We start from the raw sequence: 21,683 nt of genomic DNA on the forward strand, positions 1-21,683 counted from the left end.
GAACGTGTACTTTATTTCGCAATAAGCAATGCTAAGTTCAAGACAGAGAGGGAACATTTGCCCTGGAGAAGACAGGAACCAGACTCACTCTGGCAGCCGGAAGGACTGTAATCCCAGTATCCTGGGAGGCAGCGCTCGCAGTAACGGCCTCCTGCCCCCGGGCGGCACGGACAGCTGTGGGTAAGTGGATGGCATGTCGTCCGTAGGGAAGCTGGCCCACATTCACACCTCCTGCAGCCCTGGCAGCCGGAGAAGCCAAAGTAACCCTCCTAGAATAATAATAATAATAATAATAATAATAGCTTTAATTACAAAAAGGACAACGAAAGAATTAAATAAAGTTATTCAAATTCATTTTGAAGCAGCTATAGAAATATCAATCATTTTACTTCACATGTGCTATTTTTTTCTTTTAAATACTGGTTGTGCAATGACTGAATGAATGTTCCAGCTCATTGCGTTTGACAGTAAACGCAACCACAAAGGTTTCTGGTATTTATACCACAACTCGAATTGCTTTCATCTGGAAGTTTAACTTCCATTTCTTTCATCCCTATGTTTTCCCTTGCTTTTTACTGACAGCTGTTGTTCTCTATTCTTGTCACTTCAGATGAAACAATGGCAGCCTATAGCTGTTAGCACATTTCATCTTGCAGTTGAATTGGCTTGGAGACTTGACTCAGGGTGTCTGAATACAAATGCAGGCCAGACTTTTTTGTTTTGGCCCATTGACTAAAATCCTAATGAAAAACATACAACATGTGAACACATTCCAGGGCGTGAATGTCTGTACAAAGTGGTGTATGGTGCAATCAGCAGTACTTGTACTGACTGTAATACTGTGTAAGTCATTAGAAACCAATAGTTTCATACAGGTAAGGATCAGTAAAGCAGAACTGGGCTCTAAGATTTATCTCTGCATGCACGCTACATAAATCAGAGTTCAAGTAATCTAAGCTTAAATAGTTATGAAATTTAGTCAGGCTATTAATAAAGGCTGAGACAGAGGAGAGACAGTTCTTCAGGGATTGATGTGTCAGAAAATCCACTTGCCTTCATTCTTTCTGCCATTAACATACTGTTGGGAAACTGACAACAGTTCTTCTAATCACTTCTGTACTGATCAGGTAATATTAGTGAGGGCAGTGTGCAGAAATCACGTGGTCAGTCTCACCTCACACTGGTCACACAGGCGTCCTTTGACTCCCGGCTTACAGTGACACACTCCTGTCCTGTCGTCACACGAGGAGGTGCCGCATTTGTCGCACTCGCACTCTGGGGAGGACAAGGACATGCTCAGCAATAAGAACCTCTGATGTCACATCGTGCAGTGTGTAAGGTAGAAAAGCTTAGCCATACACTAATCCTTTAACTTGTGGCCTTGATTTTTTATTTTTTTTCATAGAGCAGCTTTCAGGTTCAGCAGAGAAACCCTTTGAGGTACATGTGACTTTACGCACAGTTCAGATTAGCTAGAACAAAAACATGCTTTTCTAAAGTTACGATGACTTGATGATCATGTCAAAACACTACAAGTTGTGCTGCTCCACTGAACAGAGCGCCAGCCTGCTGTCTCAGGGTGCGTGACAGCGACAGACAGCAGGCAGAATGAGTGAGCAGCTGCGTCGACAAGCTTCCCCAGCCTTCTTCCTAGCTCTGCTAAATGAGCCGTTCCACTAAACACGCACATCAAACACCACTGCCTGGGCCACTTGGAAGGTTTACGATGCGGCCATTTCCTCCTGCTACTCCCCTACCTCGGCAGTTCTTGGCGCTGATGGCGTCGCCGTAGAACCCCGGGGCACACCTCTCACAGCTGGCACCGGCCGTGTGTCCCCAGCAGTGCTGGCAGCGGCCGGTCACGTTGTGGCACTCGTTGAAGATCAGGTTAGGGTCAGTGTTGCCGTTACAGTCACACCTCTTACAAGATGAACCAATCAGCATCGGGTTGCCATAGTAGCCTGGAGCACACCTGTATTGAAGAGAGAATGTGAGGATATACAATTCTAATTAACACTTTTATCAGAAAGGTGATGTAGTTAAATCTGTAAGAGGTGTGGGAACAATGTGGGACCAAATACTACTGACGTAAAGTCATTGACTAATCGCACAAAAACAGCGTGGCTGAGATCCACATAGGTTTTCTCGGCAGCTGAACGTCTAATCAGCACTGACCTCTCGCAGTGATTTCCAGCGTAGCCCTCTTTGCACTTGCACTGCAGAGTGCTAGCCCCTTTTTTGCAGTACACAGCAAAGCTAGCCGGACACACACAGACACAGGAACGTATGTCAGAGCATGAACGTTGCTAACAATATTCAACTGGAAAACTGCAGCAGAAAGGACAAACTAGCTTACTTATTAGAGTCGCTAGAGATGGGGCAGGAGCAGGGTTCACAGGCGTGTTGCCCATCCTGTCTGGAGCTCTGGATGTAGCCGTCTTCACACATTTCACAAAACGCCCCCGTGCTGTGGTCCCTGCAGTTCTGGAGGTGGGGGGGTTGGTTATAATAAATGTGACACTCACCATTACCCTGGATCAGTTAGAGCAGACTGGGATGCTTACGACACAAATGCCAGTGATGTCTTCACAGTAGTCAGCGTGGCCTTTACAGTTACATGGAAGGCAGACGTTTTGTTGGCTGAGGAAAGAACCCTTCGCACACACCTGTAAAAGGAAGAGAAACATCCGATTTAAGCCTAATGGAGTTTAAAACAAGGTGTCGGAAAGCAGTTCCGCTGCAGCTTAAGCCACATTTGCCCCATGAAAAGGATGGCCAGCTTGTGTTGTCCCAAACACAGTCTTACTCCAGTCTTAGTATCACCACTAATGAACTATTTAATGAGAAGGCACCTTTCAGGCCTTTTTTTTTGTATGAGGTTGTATTATGACAGGAAGATAAAAATATTCACACCTGCCTTTCTGACCCTCATTCACCCTCAATTGTTATCTAGTTCAACGGTAGGTCTGTCATTCTTTACCAGAGACTGCAGCTAAAGCACTTAATGTATATACAGTATGTTAGAACAGTGCCAAGTACTTCCAATGACAACGTCTACTGTTTACTGTACGTTTATTTGACCTCCGAATGGCTCAGTTAGCTCATCAGATAAAACACTAACAAGTAACAAAGCTTGTGTACAAATACGAAGTCTCACTTTAACATGAACTCTAGGCTTTTATTTCTCTGGTGCATTTTTGGTTAAAACAAGTATGTTCTTTAATCGTGAAGTTACTCACAGTAGGTAGAGTAGCCAGAAATTTTACTCAAGTAAGAGTATGATATAATATGACTCAAGTAAAAGTAAAAAGTAGAGTGCAGTAAATCTACTCTTAAAAGTAAATTTTGTTCAAAAAGTTACTCAAGTAAATGTAACTGAGTAAATGTAACTAGTTACTACCTACTCTGGGAGAGGTGATAGCCCGGTAGCACTAATGTAGATGATGCTTTTGTTTTTGTTTTTAGAGCTATAAAAATGTTTCCCATTTATTTTTGTCTCTTAGTGCATGTGAATTTCTGCTTTTTGAAAGATATTCTGAGTTTTGGGAAATGTTTGGCATGCAAGAGAAGGACAATTCATTTGACATGAAGGGAATGATCAAAATATTGCTGAATAATAATAGGTTTTTAAATTTCTCATTTAAAAGAAGCTGTCCACCAGTTCCTAGCCCAGCCATCACCTTACATCCAAACTGCATTTCTTCCTTCTTTGCCCTTTTTGTGCTCCCAGTGGCTCTCTCCAGTCTGTTTATTGGTCTTCATTTACAGACTTCCAGCTCTGCTCCTCCTGCTTTGAAGAAGGCAACTGATTGACCTTTTCCACCCTGCCTGCAGCATACTCCCTTTGGCTCTCAAACTATTTCTCACCAGTTTGTTGTTGCAACCACTGTGGTGGGTAACTCTCCAGGGCAATTTAGCCCACCGTGGGCCTCTCTGCTCAGCCTGACTGCCTCACAGCTTTCAAAAGAAATTCTCACACTACCTATTTGGATTTTTTCTTTCTGTAAAAAAACAACTGTAAATACTAAGTCTGATATGTATGTGTGTCATGTTATTTGTGTGTATCCTAAGCTGGTGTCTGTCTGCCTCAAAGGTAATGTCACCATGGTAAAACATGGTGACAATAAAAGGTTCTTGATTCTTCTCCATCGTGCAGTTTATTGATACTCCTTGAACTGTTCCATGTTTGTTACATCACAACCATTAAACTTGGATGTTTTTTACTGAGATTTTATTATCAACCAACACATGAAAAACCTATTGATGTTTTTTTTTCTAAATAAAACAAGTGTGGCTGTAATGTTCTGTTGTGGTTTTGGTTATTTTCAGTTAGTCAACTTTTCTGTTTTAGGATTTATTTCTGTGTTGTGGTGTTTTGATTTGTGCCTAGTCTGTTTGTAGTCTTCTAGTCTTGGTTTTATTTGCTTAGGGGTTTTCTTTATTAGTCAGTATGTTCCCTCTATTGCTTTCACCTGTTTTGGTTATTGGTCCCGCCCTTCTCACCTGTTCCTTTCTCCTATTTAAGCCTGTCTTAGTTGTTTGTTTGTTGCTGGAACGTCTTGTGTGTACCCCTCGCGCCAGTCTGCGGTAAGCCCTCTCCAGCCTCTGATTATTTTTGTACCCATCCTGCCTGTCTGTCGGTCCGTACCTGTCCTGTTTTTTGAGTCTGCCTTTTGCCACCTGGATTTTGTTATTAAAACCCTTTCTTTAAGTTCCAGCTCAGTGTCCGGCTTACTTTTGGGTTCTCTCGTCACAAATCATTACATTACGTTCCAGCCAAGAATGAACCCAAAGCCGACACGTTATTTCCGCTCAGGAAGAGCTATGCTTATTCAGGCTAGCACTCCACTCACCCTTCAGCGTCCAGATGTCCCCTCACCGGACGTCCGCTGTCAGCCCTCCCCTGCTCCTTTCGTTCCAGAACCAGAGTTTTTTATGGAGGCGGATCAGGGATCGATGCCGGAATCTTCTTTTGAGGGAACCCGGCTAGCGATCTGTCCCCCCGGTGTCGGTCCCAGGCGTCACCTCCTCGTCAGCGGCACTTTCCCGCAGCGATGCCGGCCAGACCCTCCCTTTTTTCTGGAAGTCAAAGCAGAGGTGGTGCGGGATCTCCGCCCGGACCTTTTTCCGGAACCGACTCTGCCGGAAGCACCAGTTCCGCAGCAAGTTTCTCAGCCGTGTCGTCGGAGGAGGAAACGATGGGCTGCGGCTTCTTCCTGCTCGGCGGGCCGGCGTCCTCCACCTTCCGGTGCTGTTGCTCCCACAGCTCCTCCTAGTGGTACCACTGATGATGATCACAGTTTATTGGAAGACAAAATAAGGTCCTTTGCCCCGGTGATTAAGCGTCTTAGGGAGGCCTTATTTGCCCAATATTCAGAAGAGCTGGAGAAGAAATTAAAGGAGGTGGAGGAACATTACAGGTCAGCCCTCCGGTCATTTTACAGCCGACCAAAGTCTGTCCCCGAGGGTCTGGAAGACGCCTCGGCCCCTGAGTCTGTCCCCGAGGGTCTGGAAGACGCCTCGGCCCCTGAGTCTGTCCCCGAGGGTCTGGAAGACGCCTCGGCCCCTGAGTCTGTCCCCGAGGGTCTGGAAGACGCCTCGGCCCCTGAGTCTGTCCCCGAGGGTCTGGAAGACGCCTCGGCCCCTGAGTCTGTCCCCGAGGGCCCGGAAGACGCCTCGGCCCCTGAGTCAGTCCCCGAGGGTCCGGAAGACGCCTCGGCCCCTGAGTCAGTCCCCGAGGGTCCGGAGGACGCCTCGGCCCCTGAGTCAGTCCCCGAGGGTCCGGAGGACGCCTCGGCCCCTGAGTCAGTCCCCGAGGGTCCGGAGGACGCCTCGGCCCCTGAGTCAGTCCCCGAGGGTCCGGAGGACGCCTCGGCCCCTGAGTCAGTCCCCGAGGGTCCGGAGGACGCCTCGGCCCCTGAGTCAGTCCCCGATGGTCCGGAAGACGCCTCGGCCCCTGATCCTGTCCCCGAAGGCCCGGCCGACGCCTCGGCACCTGAACCAGCTCCTCAGAGTCAAGACGGAGCCCTGGAAGGTCCGTCCCCGTCTAAGCATTACAAGGGGGTCCAGGAGATCCCACCTCTGTCCAGCCCCTCTGAGGGGGTTCTGAAGGGTCTGCCTCCACCCAGTTCCCTAGTGGGCGTCCGGCAGGACCCGCCTCCGCTCAAGACCCAGGAGGGTCAGTCGCCGTCCTGCGACGCAGCGATCCAGGAGGATCAGTCGCCGTCCGGCGACGTGGAGACCCAGGAGGGTCCGCTGCCGGACCAAGTTGTGTCGACCCAGGAGGGTCAGTCACTTCCCCACATCGGTTGGGTCCAGGGGGGTCGGGGCAATCACGTTCCCCGCCGAAGCAGAAGAGGACGCGTACGTCGCCCAACTCCTCGAAGGGTTGGCCGACCCCTAGGGTCTCGGAGGAGGGCCAAGAAGTCAAGTTGCCCTCAAGACCTTAGAGTCTCTGGATCTCCACATAAGCATTCACCTCCAGCCTCTCCACTCACCCTATGTGACAGTCAGCTGTCTGAGTTTTTATACTGGCTGTCACTCCCGGAGCCCCTCCAGAGACTGATTGGGCGATTATTCTTTTTTAAAGGACTGGCTGACGCCTGTAGCCCAAGGCCTCCTGAAGCCTGTAGCCCGGGGCCTCCTGAAGCCTGTAGCCCGGGGCCTCCTGAAGCCTGTAGCCCGGGGCCTCCTGAAGCCTGTAGCCCGGGGCCTCCTGAAGCCTGTAGCCCGGGGCCTCCTGAAGCCTGTAGCCCGGGGCCTCCTGAAGCCTGTAGCCCGGGGCCTCCTGAAGCCTGTAGCCCGGGGCCTCCTGAAGCCTGTAGCCCGGGGCCTCCTGAAGCCTGTAGCCCGGGGCCTCCTGAAGCCTGTAGCCCGGGGCCTCCTGAAGCCTGTAGCCAGGCTCCCACCTTTGCAGCCTGTAGCCAGGCTCCCCCTTTAGCAGCCTGTAGCCAGGCTCCCCCTTTAGCAGCCTGCAGCCAGGCTCCCCCTTTAGCAGCCTGTAGCCAGGCTCCCACCTTTGCAGCCTGTAGCCAGGCTCCCCCTTTAGCAGCCTGTAGCCAGGCTCCCCCTTTAGCAGCCTGCAGCCAGGCTCCCCCTTCAGTCGCCTGCAGCCAGGCTTCCCCTTCAGTCGCCTGCAGCCAGGCTTCCCCTTCAGTCGCCTGTAGCCAGGCTTCCCCTTCAGTCGCCTGTAGCCAGGCATTCCCTTCAGTCGCCTGTAGCCAGGCATTCCCTTCAGTCGCCTGTAGCCAGGCATCTCCTTCTGTAGCCTGTAGCCAGGCTCCCCCTTTAGCAGCCTGTAGCCAGGTTCCCCCTTTAGCAGCCTGTAGCCAGGCTCCCCCTTCAGTCGCCTGTGGCCAGGCTCCCCCTTCAGTCGCCTGTAGCCAGGCTCCCCCTTTAGCAGTGTGTAGCCAGGCCTCCCCTTTAGCAGCCTGTAACCAGGCCCCCCCTTCAGACGCCTGTAGCCAGGTTCCCCCTTTAGCAGCCTGTAGCCAGGCTCCCCCTTCAGTCGCCTGTAGTCAGGCTCCTTCGGTAGTTGCCTGTAGCCAGGCTCCTTCGTCAGTCGCCTGTAGCCAGGCTCCTTCGTCGGTCGCCTGTAGTCAGGCTCCTTCGTCGGTCGCCTGTAGCCAGGCTCCTTCGTCGGTCGCCTGCAGCCAGGCTCTTTCCTCCGTCGCCTGTAGTCAGGCTCCTTCGTCAGTCGCCTGTAGCCAGGCTCTTTCGTCAGTCGCCTGTAGCCAGGCTCCTTCGTCAGTCGCCTGTAGCCAGGTTCCTTCGTCGGTCGCCTGCAGCCAGGCTCTTTCCTCCGTCGCCTGTAGCCAGGCTCCTTCGTCAGTCGCCTGTAGCCAGGCTCTTTCGTCAGTCGCCTGTAGCCAGGCTCCTTCGTCAGTCGCCTGTAGCCAGGCTCCTTCGTCAGTCGCCTGTAGCCAGGCTCCCCCTTCCGTAGCCGTTAACCAGGCGCCGCCGCCTGTAGCTGTTAACCAGGCGCCGCCGCCTGCAGCTGTTAACCTGGCGCCGCCGCCTGCAGCTGTTAACCAGGCGCCGCCGCCTGTAGCTGTTAACCAGGCGCCGCCACCAGTAGCCTGTAGTCCGGCGCCCTCCTCAGCCTGTAGTCCGGCGCCCTCCTCAGCCTGTAGTCCGGCGCCCTCCTCAGCCTGTAGTCCGGCGCCCTCCTCAGCCTGTAGTCCGGCGCCCTCCTCAGCCTGTAGTCCGGCGCCCGCCTCAGCCTGTAGTCCGGCGCCCGCCTCAGCCTGTAGTCCGGCGCCCGCCTCAGCCTGTAGTCTGGCGCCCGCCTCAGCCTGTAGTCTGGCGCCCGCCTCAGCCTGTAGTCTGGCGCCCGCCTCAGCCTGTAGTCTGGCGCCCGCCTTAGCCCGTAGTCCGGCACCTGCCTTAGCCCGTAGTTCGGCGTCCTCCGTAGTCTGTAGTCCGACGCCTCCCCTAGCCTGTAGTCCGGAACCCGGCTCTGTCTTCTCTCCCTTCAGGAGTCGGGGTCCGAGGTTCCTGCTCCGCCGACGGTCTATGAGGTTCCTACTCCGCCGACGGCCTTCTGTTGCCCTGCTCCGCCGGCGGCCTCCTGAGGTCCTGACTCGCCTGGGCCCTCCACCGGAGAACCTGTCTCGCCGGGGCCGTCCGCCGGAGAACCTGTCTCGCCGGGGCCATCCGCCGGAGAACCTGTCTCGCCGGGGCCGTCCGCCGGAGAACCTGTCTCGCCGGGGCCGTCTGCCGGAGAACCTGTCTCGCCGGGGCCGTCTGCCGGAGAACCTGTCTCGCCGGGGCCGTCTGCCGGAGAACCTGTCTCGCCGGGGCCGTCTGCCGGAGAACCTGTCTCGCCGGGGCCGTCCGCCGGAGAACCTGTCTCGCCGGGGCCGTCCGCCGGAGAGTCTGTCACGTCTGGGCCGTCCGCCGGGACGACCGCCGGAGAGTCTGTCAAGTCTGGGCCGTCCGCCGGGACGACCGCCGGAGAGTCTGTCACGTCTGGGCCGTCCGCCGGGACGACCGCCGGAGAGTCTGTCACGTCTGGGCCGTCCGCCGGGACGACCGCCGGAGAACCTGTCACGTCTAGCTGGTCCTCCGGGACGGTCACGTATACTGTTTGGACTCTTTATTTTTTATTTTTTTTGAGGTTCGCCCGATGTGGGTTGTTTTCTGTTTTGGACTCTTGTTTTGGTTGTTTTGTCTTTTTTCTGACCCTCCTGCTTGTAGCCCCCTCCGCCCGCCCGGTCGGACTTTTATTTAGTTTTCTTTGTAGAGACGTAGGGCGTCTAGAATCCGCCCTTGAGGGGGGGGCTCTGTAATGTTCTGTTGTGGTTTTGGTTATTTTCAGTTAGTCAACTTTTCTGTTTTAGGATTTATTTCTGTGTTGTGGTGTTTTGATTTGTGCCTAGTCTGTTTGTAGTCTTCTAGTCTTGGTTTTATTTGCTTAGGGGTTTTCTTTATTAGTCAGTATGTTCCCTCTATTGCTTTCACCTGTTTTGGTTATTGGTCCCGCCCTTCTCACCTGTTCCTTTCTCCTATTTAAGCCTGTCTTAGTTGTTTGTTTGTTGCTGGAACGTCTTGTGTGTACCCCTCGCGCCAGTCTGCGGTAAGCCCTCTCCAGCCTCTGATTATTTTTGTACCCATCCTGCCTGTCTGTCGGTCCGTACCTGTCCTGTTTTTTGAGTCTGCCTTTTGCCACCTGGATTTTGTTATTAAAACCCTTTCTTTAAGTTCCAGCTCAGTGTCCGGCTTACTTTTGGGTTCTCTCGTCACAAATCATTACAGTGGCATTCATTTGTGTTTCGCCATTCTGAGTTAATATTTTTGAAGTACTGATTACTAATACTTTACTTCGACAAACTTAGCATATTTACAGACAACGTTTCTTTTTCAGCGCAAAATCGCCTATGCTGAAGAAAAGCATCTTCACAGCATGATGTGGTCACTACCATGTTTCACTGTTGGGATGGTGTGTTCAGAGGGATGTGCCATTTCTGCCACACATAGCACTTTGCATGTGGGTCAAAACGTTAGTCTCAGCTCCTGTTTTCACTTTTACTTTCACTTGTTCAGGTTGTGTTGGTCTATCCAATACAAACCCAATACAATCATTTGGATAATATCTAGTGTTGCACCAATACCGATACCAGTATCGGGCGGGGCCCCGATCCAGCACTAAAATGGTGTTATCGTTAGCGGCGAGTACCAACAAATAGGGCACCGATACCATTTTGATGTTTGTATGTCACTTGAACACAGCCTTCTCTCTCCCGACACTCACTAGTTCTACTAGATTCACTTTGTATCAGTCTTTTTCCTCCTTAACGAAGGTAGCAGCTTGACAAAGCCATGAAGGCAATTATTTTACATCCAAGTAGTATGCAGTTCTTCATATATACACACACATGAATATCAAACAGATGGTATCGGTATGGTATCGGTATCGGCCGATACTGCACAGCCAGGTATCGGGTATCGGTATCGGGGCCAAAAAATGGCATCGGCGCAACACTAATAGTATTAGCAGTTATGTTTTTCTCTGATTAAAGGTGAGTAGATTAAGAATTAGGTGTAAGGCTTAGAGAAGATTAACTGTCAGTTCAAAAGGACTTGAACTTGCAGAACAAAGCTAATAGAGGCTCTCAAAAGTTAAATAATGTTGGATTTTCTGGCAGTGAATGTTGCATTGATACTCTTCATCATTTCCTCTGAAATAGTTTAATTTGTCAGTGTTAAATTCTGTGTCAGCTTTTCTTGTAAAAGGCTTGCGATGAAAAGTGTCTACTCATCAAGATATTTTTTTCAAGTTTTATTAAGCATTGAACTATGGTCTTAAATATACCAGTAAAGATAAAATATATTTTATAGCAGTGTGTCTTGTTCAGAGGAAACCTGTCTGAACTTAAGCTTCCTGTGACATGTCTGCCTGTACCAGGATGATGTGCTGTAACATAACCGGCTCTCTTTGTGTCTCTCGCACACAGTTACATCCTCTGACTATCTTTGAACTTCTGGAGCTGCTGAGCTCAGCGAGGCCTACAATAGCACTTTGTTAGCTGCAGCCTGCAGGAACTCCAGAGTTTGACCTTCTTGCTTCACGCAGTCGACCGGACATTGAAGGAGTGCATTCACAGCTACTGGAGGGTGGAACATTCCTCAGACCTACAGCTGTGGATGCTTGTGATTCATACTTTGTTTAATCCACAGATGGGCTATGAGACAAAGCTGTGTTTGTGGCCAGCTCATGTTAAACTTCCTGTAAAACAGAAGTGCTATGTCCAGCAGGACATATTTCCTGTGGATTTGGAGCCACATTGCATTACTATGTACTCATGTGTTGCGCTTCCTTGCAAAGACACCCTGACCCGAACAATTTCTAAATGTTTGGTAGTCTGGAATGGAAGGGGCCAAATCTCCTTATTCAGGCAGCTAAAGGGGAAACAACTATACCAAGTTTATAGAAAAACAGCATTTAAAGAAACAACTGGACGATAACTGATGGCTGTGTGATGGATCAAACAGCTGCAGGGGGTGACATGGGCTTTGGGACAACAAATGACATATACTCCTCTAAAACTACCTCTTTGCTTCAGCCTAACTGATTTGTGTCAACATATTTGTAAATTAAGCTCAAATCATTAATCCACCAAAAGCTTAATTAATATTTACGTTTGTGCATGTATTATTCAGTTCAAATCTTTAAAATCTGTATAACATGTGGCTTTGAGACTGATGAATAACAGAAATGAACCAAGCAGAACAAAGCTCAAATCTTGTGGACTTCTGGAGGGTAATTATGAAGGAAGACTGGAATAGTGTAACATGCTGTTTTAAATTGATGTTCAGCACTTATATTAAAGGGAAGGGGGAAAGAAGTTGTTTTTCCTTTGTGCTTTAAACCAGAACCAGAGCGGGACCTCGGGTGGGTGAGGCTTGAGAGCAGCAGTGGGGCTCAGCTTGGAATTAAAACTCTGCAGCTGAATAATATTGGATTTCTCTCCAGGAATTTGTGTTCTTGTGTTTTTTCTATCCTTGGGGATGAAGTGTCCCCGTGTGACTAATGGAAAATCTTTTCACATGGCATTTGTTGAAAAAGATATTCCTTATTTTTTTAATCTCGTCTGCACATGGTTTGAGTTGTCTATTGTGGCTGTAGCATGGCCTCTGGATGAAGACTTAGTTGCTGCATCAGTATGGTCACACAAATGCCACAGGGTGGAATATATTTAGCCAAACATAGTTTATGTGGTAATTTCACAAAAAACAAAAAACTTTGGGGCATTAAGATAAATATCTCTTAAAATGACAGCAAGGTTTGAAGGCACCAAAGTCACAAACTGCACCATACCATGATGCTTCCTTTACTTTAAAGGGGCAGTGTGTAATAAATTTGGCTTTATTTATTAGAAAAAAACAAATATTGCTTTCATTAATACATATTCTGCCAAGTTTAAAAACAATGACCCCAAAAATGAAAGCTTCAATGTGGATGCAGAGGTTGCAGGCTTTCTGCTGGACAGGTAAATTAATTCAATAAAACAGTGAATGCATTATGCTAGAAACAGGGCAGCTACTCCTTCCTCCCAGCAGAGAGTTTGTTAGCTAACGCTGGACGGGACACTCGTGAAAGATGCTGACACTGTCACATTTATGACAATACGCAGCTTCCGTAGCACTTATTAAGCGCTTAACGGTGAGGCAACAGAGCACACTTCTTGATCGTTGGTGCACCACTAGATGGGATTAAGTCTTACTGGGGCTTTAAACTTTGCTCCCTTTGTTCCTTCAAATACATTAATGTGAATTTGTGGATTTTTGCAAAGATATCCTATATCTGCCAATTGTAAGTATAACCAGTTTGATGCTTTTATTTGAATGAGATGTTTGTCAGTTATAGATGTCAGAGACTTCCCAATAAAGAGCAAATGAAGATCACAGGAAGTAAGAGATAAGATTACTGCAGCTTTTGGCTTGTGGGTCTTTTTTCCCTTTTCTCTGTATTATACATTGTGCTCCTCTTCAGTAATTTAGGACATCTGTGTTTACAGTTCATGGTTCTATGTAGTCTTTGGTTTTCTTTATATGCTAAGTATTAGTTATGCATTTATTAGCTTTTAAATGTTCTGAAATGTTATTCTAGCTATTTTTCTTCTCCACCTTGTTTCTTTTAAGATCACGTGACGCATCCTGTTCAGCCAAGATCTTTCTTCCTGTTTTGTGCCTTAAAATGTGCCTCCTAACACACTGGACCAACACAATGGCAAAGCAAATGTCAGAAGAATACAATAGCCAGTATGGTGCAGGAAAAACAGCAGATCGAATCTAGAAGGCCAAATAAACGCTCCTGAAAGTCATGCAGATGAATACTGCCCAGAGTTATTTCTATAACGCTAGATTACTCTCCTCTCCTCAGCTACACTTATTTTTCGTACTGAGAGATCCCAGAACTTCATCCAGCAGGTTTTTGGTTCTGCTTAGGAATCTTGTTCTTTGGGTCCATATATCCATATTTTAAGGTGAGAGTTGGAATGTACATTGGCCAGTAAAGTGGAAATCTGTGCTTTTTGGGTGCCGCTCCTCCTTCACCAATTTAGGCTGAGGAACACCCTGGATACAAAGCTACAATCCATCTTTCCATCTTGAGGCAAGCACCAATCCCAAATAAATAATGCAAAAAACAATCAAAAACAGCAAAAACAAAATAAAAATACCCAATAAGCCTTGTTTATTTATGTTTTAACTATGCTTTAAAATATTCTAAAGATTTTCATACTTTTACTCTTTTCTTATCAGTCAGGACCTTTCTTCTCTAGGCCTACACAGTTGCCACTCTGCAGCATTTCAAGCTCATGATATACTTTAATTTCTTTAAACAAATGCTTTCTGTGATGAAGAGTACCTCATCACATCACAGATAGAATACTGCTAAACACAACATAAGTCATCTGTCCACTCTCTAATAAGTGTAACACTTACCTAAGGGTATGGGGGAGTGGTGGCCTAGTGGGGAGCAGCACGCTTGCATTCTGAGAAGACTGCAAGTACCGGGTTTGATCCCCGGAGACTGCCACCATGGGTCCCTGAGCAAGGCCCCCACACTGCTCCCTGGGCAATGTACGGAGCCCACTGCTCCCTAAGGAATGGGTTAAACACAGACAAAACATCCCCTCTGTGGGACAATAAAGTGAATTGTTTTTTATAAATGGGGCTGCATCGTTCTGGATAATTTTCACCTAAACTAGTGCACTCTCACATCTCCCACAGGTGCAGGGTTCCAGGTATTAAGTGTTCACTTATATACAGAAAGCCTGTAATTTGTTTATTTATTTATGTTCTTTCACTTCCTTTTTTCAGGTTTCACTTTACACATGTCAGCTTAAATAATAGTACATATGATTTAGCAATGGCATCTGTGTTACTCAAGTGTATCTGTTGCTTTATGTCTGTTGGTTGTGCTATTCTTTTTGCGTCTCTTTCCAGTTTTATCATTCTCTCCCTTTTATCTCTTCTTTCTTTCACCTCTTCACTTTCTTTTTTTTCTCTTCTTGTTCTTCCTTTACTCTCCCATTGTAGTGTCCATATAATTTGAAATTCTCCCTGCAGGATTCACAATAAAGCTATTTACATGCATAAATCAAGCGGAGCACTATGGCGAAAGCTGTTCGCTCCACTTGTAAAAGCAAAATCTGTCGAGCTCTATCTGGCATTGAGACATCAATTCCTATTGCCACATTGCTAGACAGGACACTGGGGGAAATAAATAAATAAATAAATGGGGCTGCAGAGTGGTGCACTGGGTAGCACTGTTGCCATGCAGCAAGAAGATCCTGGGTTTGAGTCCTACACTTGCTCTGGGTCTTTCTGCATGGAGTTTGCATGTTCTCCCTGTGCATGCGTGGGTTCTCTCCGGGTACTCCGGCTTCCTCCCACAGTCCAAAAACATGACTGTTAGGTTAATTGGTCTCTCTAAATTGTCCTTAGGTGTGAGTGTGTGGTTGTGGAATGGTTGTTTTCCCTGTTTCTCTCTGTGTTGCCCTGTGACAGACTGGTGACCTGTCCAGGGTGTACCCCGCCTCTCCCCCACTGACAGCTGGAGATTGACACCAGCACCCCTTGCGACCCCACAAGGGATAGACGTGTTAGAAATGGATGAGTTTTTTTAAATTGAATTTTAGAAACTCCAGTGAACCAAACATCAGTGTATGGGATAATAGGAGGACACCAACATATTAAAAAAACAACTATGACCTGCTGTCTTTTGTTTTTAAAAGTTTCTGGTCAGTATTAATTAGTCAGCAGGATCCCATTTCAGAAAGCTGGGTTAGTGGGAATCCAGAGTAATTTCTTGGATAAACTCCTGCATACTCTGGCTTTTCCATTTCAGAAGCCCTGCCCTTGAGTCAAATTATCAAAACAAATTACTCCATGAAACAACCTTGCTACTGAGCAGAGTTGTTTAGGCTAACCCTGAGTTTTTTTTACTTCTAAGCTAAGATCTGCACAGTGTGAGGTAAGGCGTGTTCTTTTCTGGAGGAGCCTGTAAGCTTGAGCACGAATACTCCACAGAAATCTCTGTTGGTAGAGGCTGATCAGAACACGATTAAATGTCTGATCATTTCTGGATTAATATATTTTCAAGTTTTACCGTTTTTCGCTGCTGTCAGTTATTTATCTCAATATTCTCAGCCCGCACATCGCTCTTATAACACAACGAGGGGACACTCTCAGTTTTTCTTTGTGCTGCACAGCTTTTCAGTAACATACGTAATGCAGAAAATATTTCATCTGTATGTCCTGCTGTCAGGAATGCTACTGTTGCGCTCAGTTATAGTAGTTTAATGTTGTTTCATAGTCAGACACCCAGACGATTAATAAAAGACCCAACCAGATTCAAAGCAATAATTTATTCTGTATACAATTTTGAGACATCCCGCTCTAGTTGTCCATTTATATTACCCCCTGCCCCCAACAGTGTTAGGCTACAACACTGGACCTTACCTGATTAAACTGTATTGTCATACTTCATTGTGATTGTCACATCCCTTTTATGCCTGTCGGATTGAACCTAGAAATGCAATTGATGTCCCCCCCCCCCTTTTTTTTTGGTGTTGAATGAGTGTAGTGTGAGAATACAGCTGTAATTGTCCATCAAATAACACTCATATCACTCAACCATTGACCTTTTCAGCCATTCTCTGCTGCTAACTTGCTTTTTTCAGCAGCAACAACATTGTTTTCCTTTTGTTAGTGATGCTTTTATATTTAACATATGCTGTCATTAAAGATTTCTAATTCTAATGGAGGCAATATAACTCATGGGAAATGCGCACTTCAAGGCTTCTCATTTCCTGCCATTGCCATGGTGCATCAGGTTATCTGCGTTCCATTGATGAGGCCTTTTATCATGCTCGTGCTGAACTCAGGGTTGATTGGAAGCTGAGTTTAGTTCCCTGATTGATATCACCTGCTCTGAAACCGAAAGAGCTGAGTATGACAGAGTGAGGTAGAACTACTCAGAGTAGCTGCTTTCTACTCAGGGTAGATCAGCCATTCTTTCTGAAACGGGGCCCTTAGGAGATCACAGATAGTTCACAGATACTTTAAAAACGAGGACTGGAAGTTTGTTACTGTACCCGAGTGGCACAACACAGTACGGGTAATGCTAGGCAACGGAAACCAAAGTAGCATTTTGTTTTTGCCAATGACATCAGAAACATACTCTCTCAACCGTTTCCATGGTCCTCCCACTGCATGTCCTACAATACACAAAGCTGACATTCAGCATGTTATAAAGCCTCATAGCTTGTCCCTTTCTGATGTTGCATTCCTGTATTTACATAATTCATTTCAGCTCTAGTTGCTTTTAAAATGAACCATAAAGCTTGAATTACAGACCTGCCGTCAAATGCAATAACAGGATCCAGTCCTCTAGATGATGGTGTTTAAAGTGAATACTCTCTCTGGCTGTGGAGCTTCGTGGCTGTGCAGCCATCACCCAATGTTTATACAGGAGGCCTTTATTTCTGCTGAATCTCTACAGTGTTGCTGGATGAACAAAACTGTTTGCTATAGCTCTTTATATTCTTGGGATATCTGCTTGTTTGGTTAGTTTTCCAAGCTTGAATGCTGAATCGCATTTCCTCCCTGACATGACATCATTTTGTGCATGCTGCTGTGCTAATGATGGCTTTGAATAAGGGACCAGACACAAGATTTAAGTCTGGTGAACATCCTCAGGAAAGCACAGATCCCAGGTCATGAGAAAATCACCCTGCCTCAAAAACTACGCACACAAAGTCCTGGGCTACTTTTCCTCCCAGGGGATGCTAAGGTCAAAAAAGTAAGAAAACAAAGAAATACAGAGCGTATACACGATCTGGAGGCCCCGGTTTAGTAATACTAAGCTTTAGAGAGTAAACATCACAGTCTGCGCTGCATTTTTAGCTGCTTTTATTTAGGGTTTTATTTTACTTTGAGCCACTGAAACTTGTACTGGTTGAATCAATGCAGCATAAAATAAAATTGGTTTATGTGTAAAATCAGTAATTATACCAGAAGGCATGTAGGTGCTTGCAAAACAGCCATGCTCTGATTGCAAAAGTTCACAGAAATATTATTGCAAAGGGGCAAACCCCTTGGCCCTCAATGATCTGAAAGTAATGCATTTCTGTCCGCATTAACAAGACGTCATGGCCGAGATGACACAACCATTCTTTAACGTATAGCCTACCGTTCTATTTTCTGTTCTTCTAAAAGGTGCTGGTATCTTCTGGGCTCAGAAGATACCAGCTAGGGCACACACGTCACACAAACATTCATGTATACACTTACACCCAGAAAGGTTGACTCAGGCTTCAGACTCAGACTCATAATTAAGTTGCAAAAATAAAGACTTCAGACTCAGATTTGTGCCCTGAAGACTTGAGACTTGAAGTGTAAAAAAATACTTGTGAAACACCTCTGCTCACACCTAAGTGCGCTTTAAAAAGGGCTGTTAACCCAACATTCTTTTTTTTGCTATGTACCTTGGGAGAAAACCGGAGTGTCTGGGGTTTGAATCACTGGGTATTTGAAAAGACTGCAAGACTTTCTTTTAGTGTTGTATTGTAGTCTTAAAGTCACTGTCATTATATGATGAATGAAAAACAATTTTGTTCTGTTTGACTTTAAGGTCCCACAAACTTCAAATACTATCACTGGTAATTTTGTACCAAACTGCACTTATATAGAGTAAAATGTATTTTTTATCCTTTCTGTGCTTTTTGTATGAGTACTGCCATCACAATATCCAAATAACACGCTGTCACTCAAATCACGCGAGACTACTCATATGGTGACGTACCAACTGCACCAGGCCCTGGAATACGAACCTACAATAGATCTAAACATGCCGGAATGCCAGACATACGGTTGCAAAAATAAACCGCATGTATGCAAAGGGAAGTCCTTTCTGAAGATTGTCGACCCATCTAAAGATGTGAGTGTGCGAGAACAAGCAGTAGCATGGCATGCTGACTGACTGACAGCTTGCAGTTTGATAGGAAAGTGTTTTTCCACTCTCCTTGGTGCAGTTTGTACGTCACCTTCAGGCTTCTGGTTCAGTTAATAATAGCCGTACTCAAGGATTACTTATAGTCTGCTATTGCAATTGTTTTGGGGGCGTCAGGAGGTTATTACGTAGCATGTGTAACTTATGAATGCACCAATGTGTTATACTAAGAATACAGCAACTTTTACAAGAAAATGGTTGTACACCTTTGTCTGACTTTAGGAAAAGGCCTAAAAACTATTGTTTGTTCAGCCATTACCTGACAGTTCTCAGAGCAGTTACATATTTTTTAAGTTAAGCTAAATGACACATGAGTCAATCAGTCACATACAATGGTGGTAAAATGCATATTGATACAAGTGATAAACTTTAGGCAATTTGTTAGAAGCAGACTGTCACAGGAACACACTGTTTGTTCTTGTTTCTTTCATCTCCATAATTGAATTAATAAAAAGCAGTAGAAACAGTATAGTTTGACAGACATAACATAATATCTTGTGTTGGTATTGAAAGGAAACTAAAGTGATTGAACTCAAAGAATATTAATTGCAATTGCTGAACAGTATTGTAGCAGTCACAGCAGAAATTCCATCTGAGCATCATTGCTCAGTTGTTGACCCACTGTAGGCAAGGCCTCCTCCTGTCATACAGTCCAACAGTATTCTTTCTGGCATTCTTCAGGAATGTAACTTTTCTTTGTGAGAGGCAGATAGTGAAATGTCCCTTCTTAGGCAAGAAATGCTTTTTTTTTTGGGAATAAGACTGGACCAGCCTTGAGTCAAGCGGATTCTAAATATTCAGCTAAATGTTCAGCATTAACACAGCAGAAAACAAACAACAAAAAAGCTTCTGATATTTGTTACTTGAGCTTAACACAACCATCCACCAACAACCAAAGAAAATATCTAAAGGATTTTGAGATGGCCTAGTCTGCTACAGCTCAAGATCACTGTAAAGACATGCCCTTCTGAAAGTCAAGCATAAATTTATGAGGGGTGGTTCTATAGATTTCTTATAATGGCCTTTGGTGTTTAAAAGTTATTTACATATAGTAGCTCATTCCATTCCATTGAGTTTATCTGGTGAAGCTAAACTGTGCTAAACAAAGTGGGACTGAAGCCTGAGAGCAGCTTGTTTCTAATGGTTTCTCATGTGCTACCTCTTGCACTGCAAAAACGGAACTAGAAGTAAGTAATATGTTCTTAAAATTTGTGTGTTTGTCCTTGATTTGAGCAGGTAAATAAGATTATTTGCCAATGGAACAAGAATTTTGCACTTAAAATAGGAACAATTCATCTCAATCATCTTATTTCAAGTGCAGGATGTCTAATTATCTTATTTTAGGGGTAAAAATGCTCATTCCATTGACAGATAAGCTTATTTAACTGCTCAAATCAAGGACAAATACACTAACTTTAAGAATATTTTACTTATTTTTAGATCCGTTTTTGCAGTGTGGTTTTCCTTCCCTTAAAGACCAGCAGCTTGTTTCCATTAAGAAACTGTCAGGGAGGGGCAGTAGGCACATGACAGCAGGGGAGACAGTAACTCAAGAGATTATCTGAGCTCCATTCTCAGAGTGGCCCTAATATAAACACGTACATGCATGAACACAATGCACTGTGAAAACACAGAGGAGTCTTTGTAAAGCGTCAGACAGCCCGTGTTCCACTCAACTGTAAACCAGACCCATTGTCTACATGTTAGAAACATCTATGGATAATGTCAGCGGCCAGTCAGATGAGGTAGACTAAACAAAGCACCAGAAAACATGAACAGAAGACCGATCAAAATGTAGAAGAGTCTTACTTTGAGAACAAGCTGTTGCTGTTCCCCAAACTTGGTGGCAGACGTTGGACAGACAATTCCTGAGAGGATGGAGACGAGGCAGAGGCAGGAAAGGGATTTAGCAGCCATATTTGTGTTTGTCCAGCGATCCCCCCTCTCCCTCTGTCACGGCCAGTGTCCTCTGAGCTTCTTCAGCCTGGAACTACACTTTTCCACTCCTCCTGATGTCCAGATGCAGCACTGCCCCCTGTCCCGGCCCTGGCTGAATCCTGTAACACTAACTTTTGTGGACTTCCTCTCTTTCTCTCCTCTCTCTCCTCCCTCCCAGTCCTGGTTTCTCTCCCCTTGTGGGATTGCCTCTCCCTTGAGCTGGGCCCAAATCACATACAGATGGGAAACTGAGAGAAACAGTGAGAGAGAGAACAGCAAAGAGGCAAGTGAGCGCTGGGAGGATTTCTGTCTCCCGATGCACCCATCCGAACTGCTCACCCCACCCCCAACCCAACTGGCAAAGTCATACTGAGTGGTCTCCCCGTCTCCATTTCCACAAGCATGGCACCCTTTTCACCTTGGGTTGAGCAGGCAGCGAGTGCCCCTCCCCCTCTGCTCAGCCAGGGTGGGCAGAAGGTCTGAAGCTTCAACACTCACTGCAGTCAGCGGGCAGAAAAGAAACAGCTGCTCTGATATCCTGGCCCAGCTCCACCTCACAGCCCCAGACATTAGCTTTCTGTTTGTTTATCCTGGTCAGAAGCTTGAAAAGCTGCTGAAGTTACAGGGACTGTGTGAGGCTGTTACACAGGAAGAGTCTGAATACCACACTGCCAGGATACTGTAAAAACTGCAGTGTGAAAGCAACTGTTTTATGCCTCATGTGTCTCCAGTGACTAATAAACAGGTAGTTACAATCCAGGTATGCATGGTAAAGATGTCACAGAGAATCAAGATGTGACACAGCTATACACAACAGGTATGACTAAAATACATTACTAGCTTACTGGTCTCACACTGTTTTGAAAAATTGATAAGGGGGTGATGATTGAATGGAAAGTATTTTCATACTTTATTGACCATTACTTAGCATTAGGGAATCTGACAGAAATGGTAAATGGCCTGTACTTGTATAGCACTTTATCAAGTCCTGACGACCCAAAAGAGCTTCACACTACATTCAGTTATTTACACATTGACACGCTGAGCAACTCTGTAGCCACAGCTGCCCTGGGTCAGACTGACTCAACTGAGGTTGCCAAAGCAGGTGAAGTGTCTTGCCTAATAACACCGTGACTGAGATGGTTGTAGGGCAAACTCCCTACCTCCTATGCCACATCGGCCCTATTTTAAGATAGAACAATGTAGAGTTGGTTTATTCCATTGT

The 21,683-nt window shown here is 46.2% G+C and overlaps 1 protein-coding gene across 1 annotated transcript in view; it reads right to left on the reverse strand.

Moving 5' to 3' along the window:
* Nucleotides 1-20,779, reverse strand: part of lama4 (laminin, alpha 4) — a 65,543-nt gene extending 44,764 nt beyond the window's left edge. The window contains 7 exon segments of the mRNA XM_012878260.3: nucleotides 89-269; nucleotides 1,175-1,275; nucleotides 1,758-1,972; nucleotides 2,176-2,256; nucleotides 2,357-2,484; nucleotides 2,565-2,666; nucleotides 20,330-20,779. Of these exon segments, the coding sequence (XP_012733714.2) occupies nucleotides 89-269; nucleotides 1,175-1,275; nucleotides 1,758-1,972; nucleotides 2,176-2,256; nucleotides 2,357-2,484; nucleotides 2,565-2,666; nucleotides 20,330-20,437 (916 nt within the window). The 5' untranslated portion in view covers nucleotides 20,438-20,779.
* Nucleotides 20,780-21,683: the final 904 nt, after the last annotated feature.

Source organism: Fundulus heteroclitus, chromosome 15, assembly GCF_011125445.2.
Source record: "Fundulus heteroclitus isolate FHET01 chromosome 15, MU-UCD_Fhet_4.1, whole genome shotgun sequence".
Taxonomy (NCBI): domain Eukaryota; kingdom Metazoa; phylum Chordata; class Actinopteri; order Cyprinodontiformes; family Fundulidae; genus Fundulus; species Fundulus heteroclitus.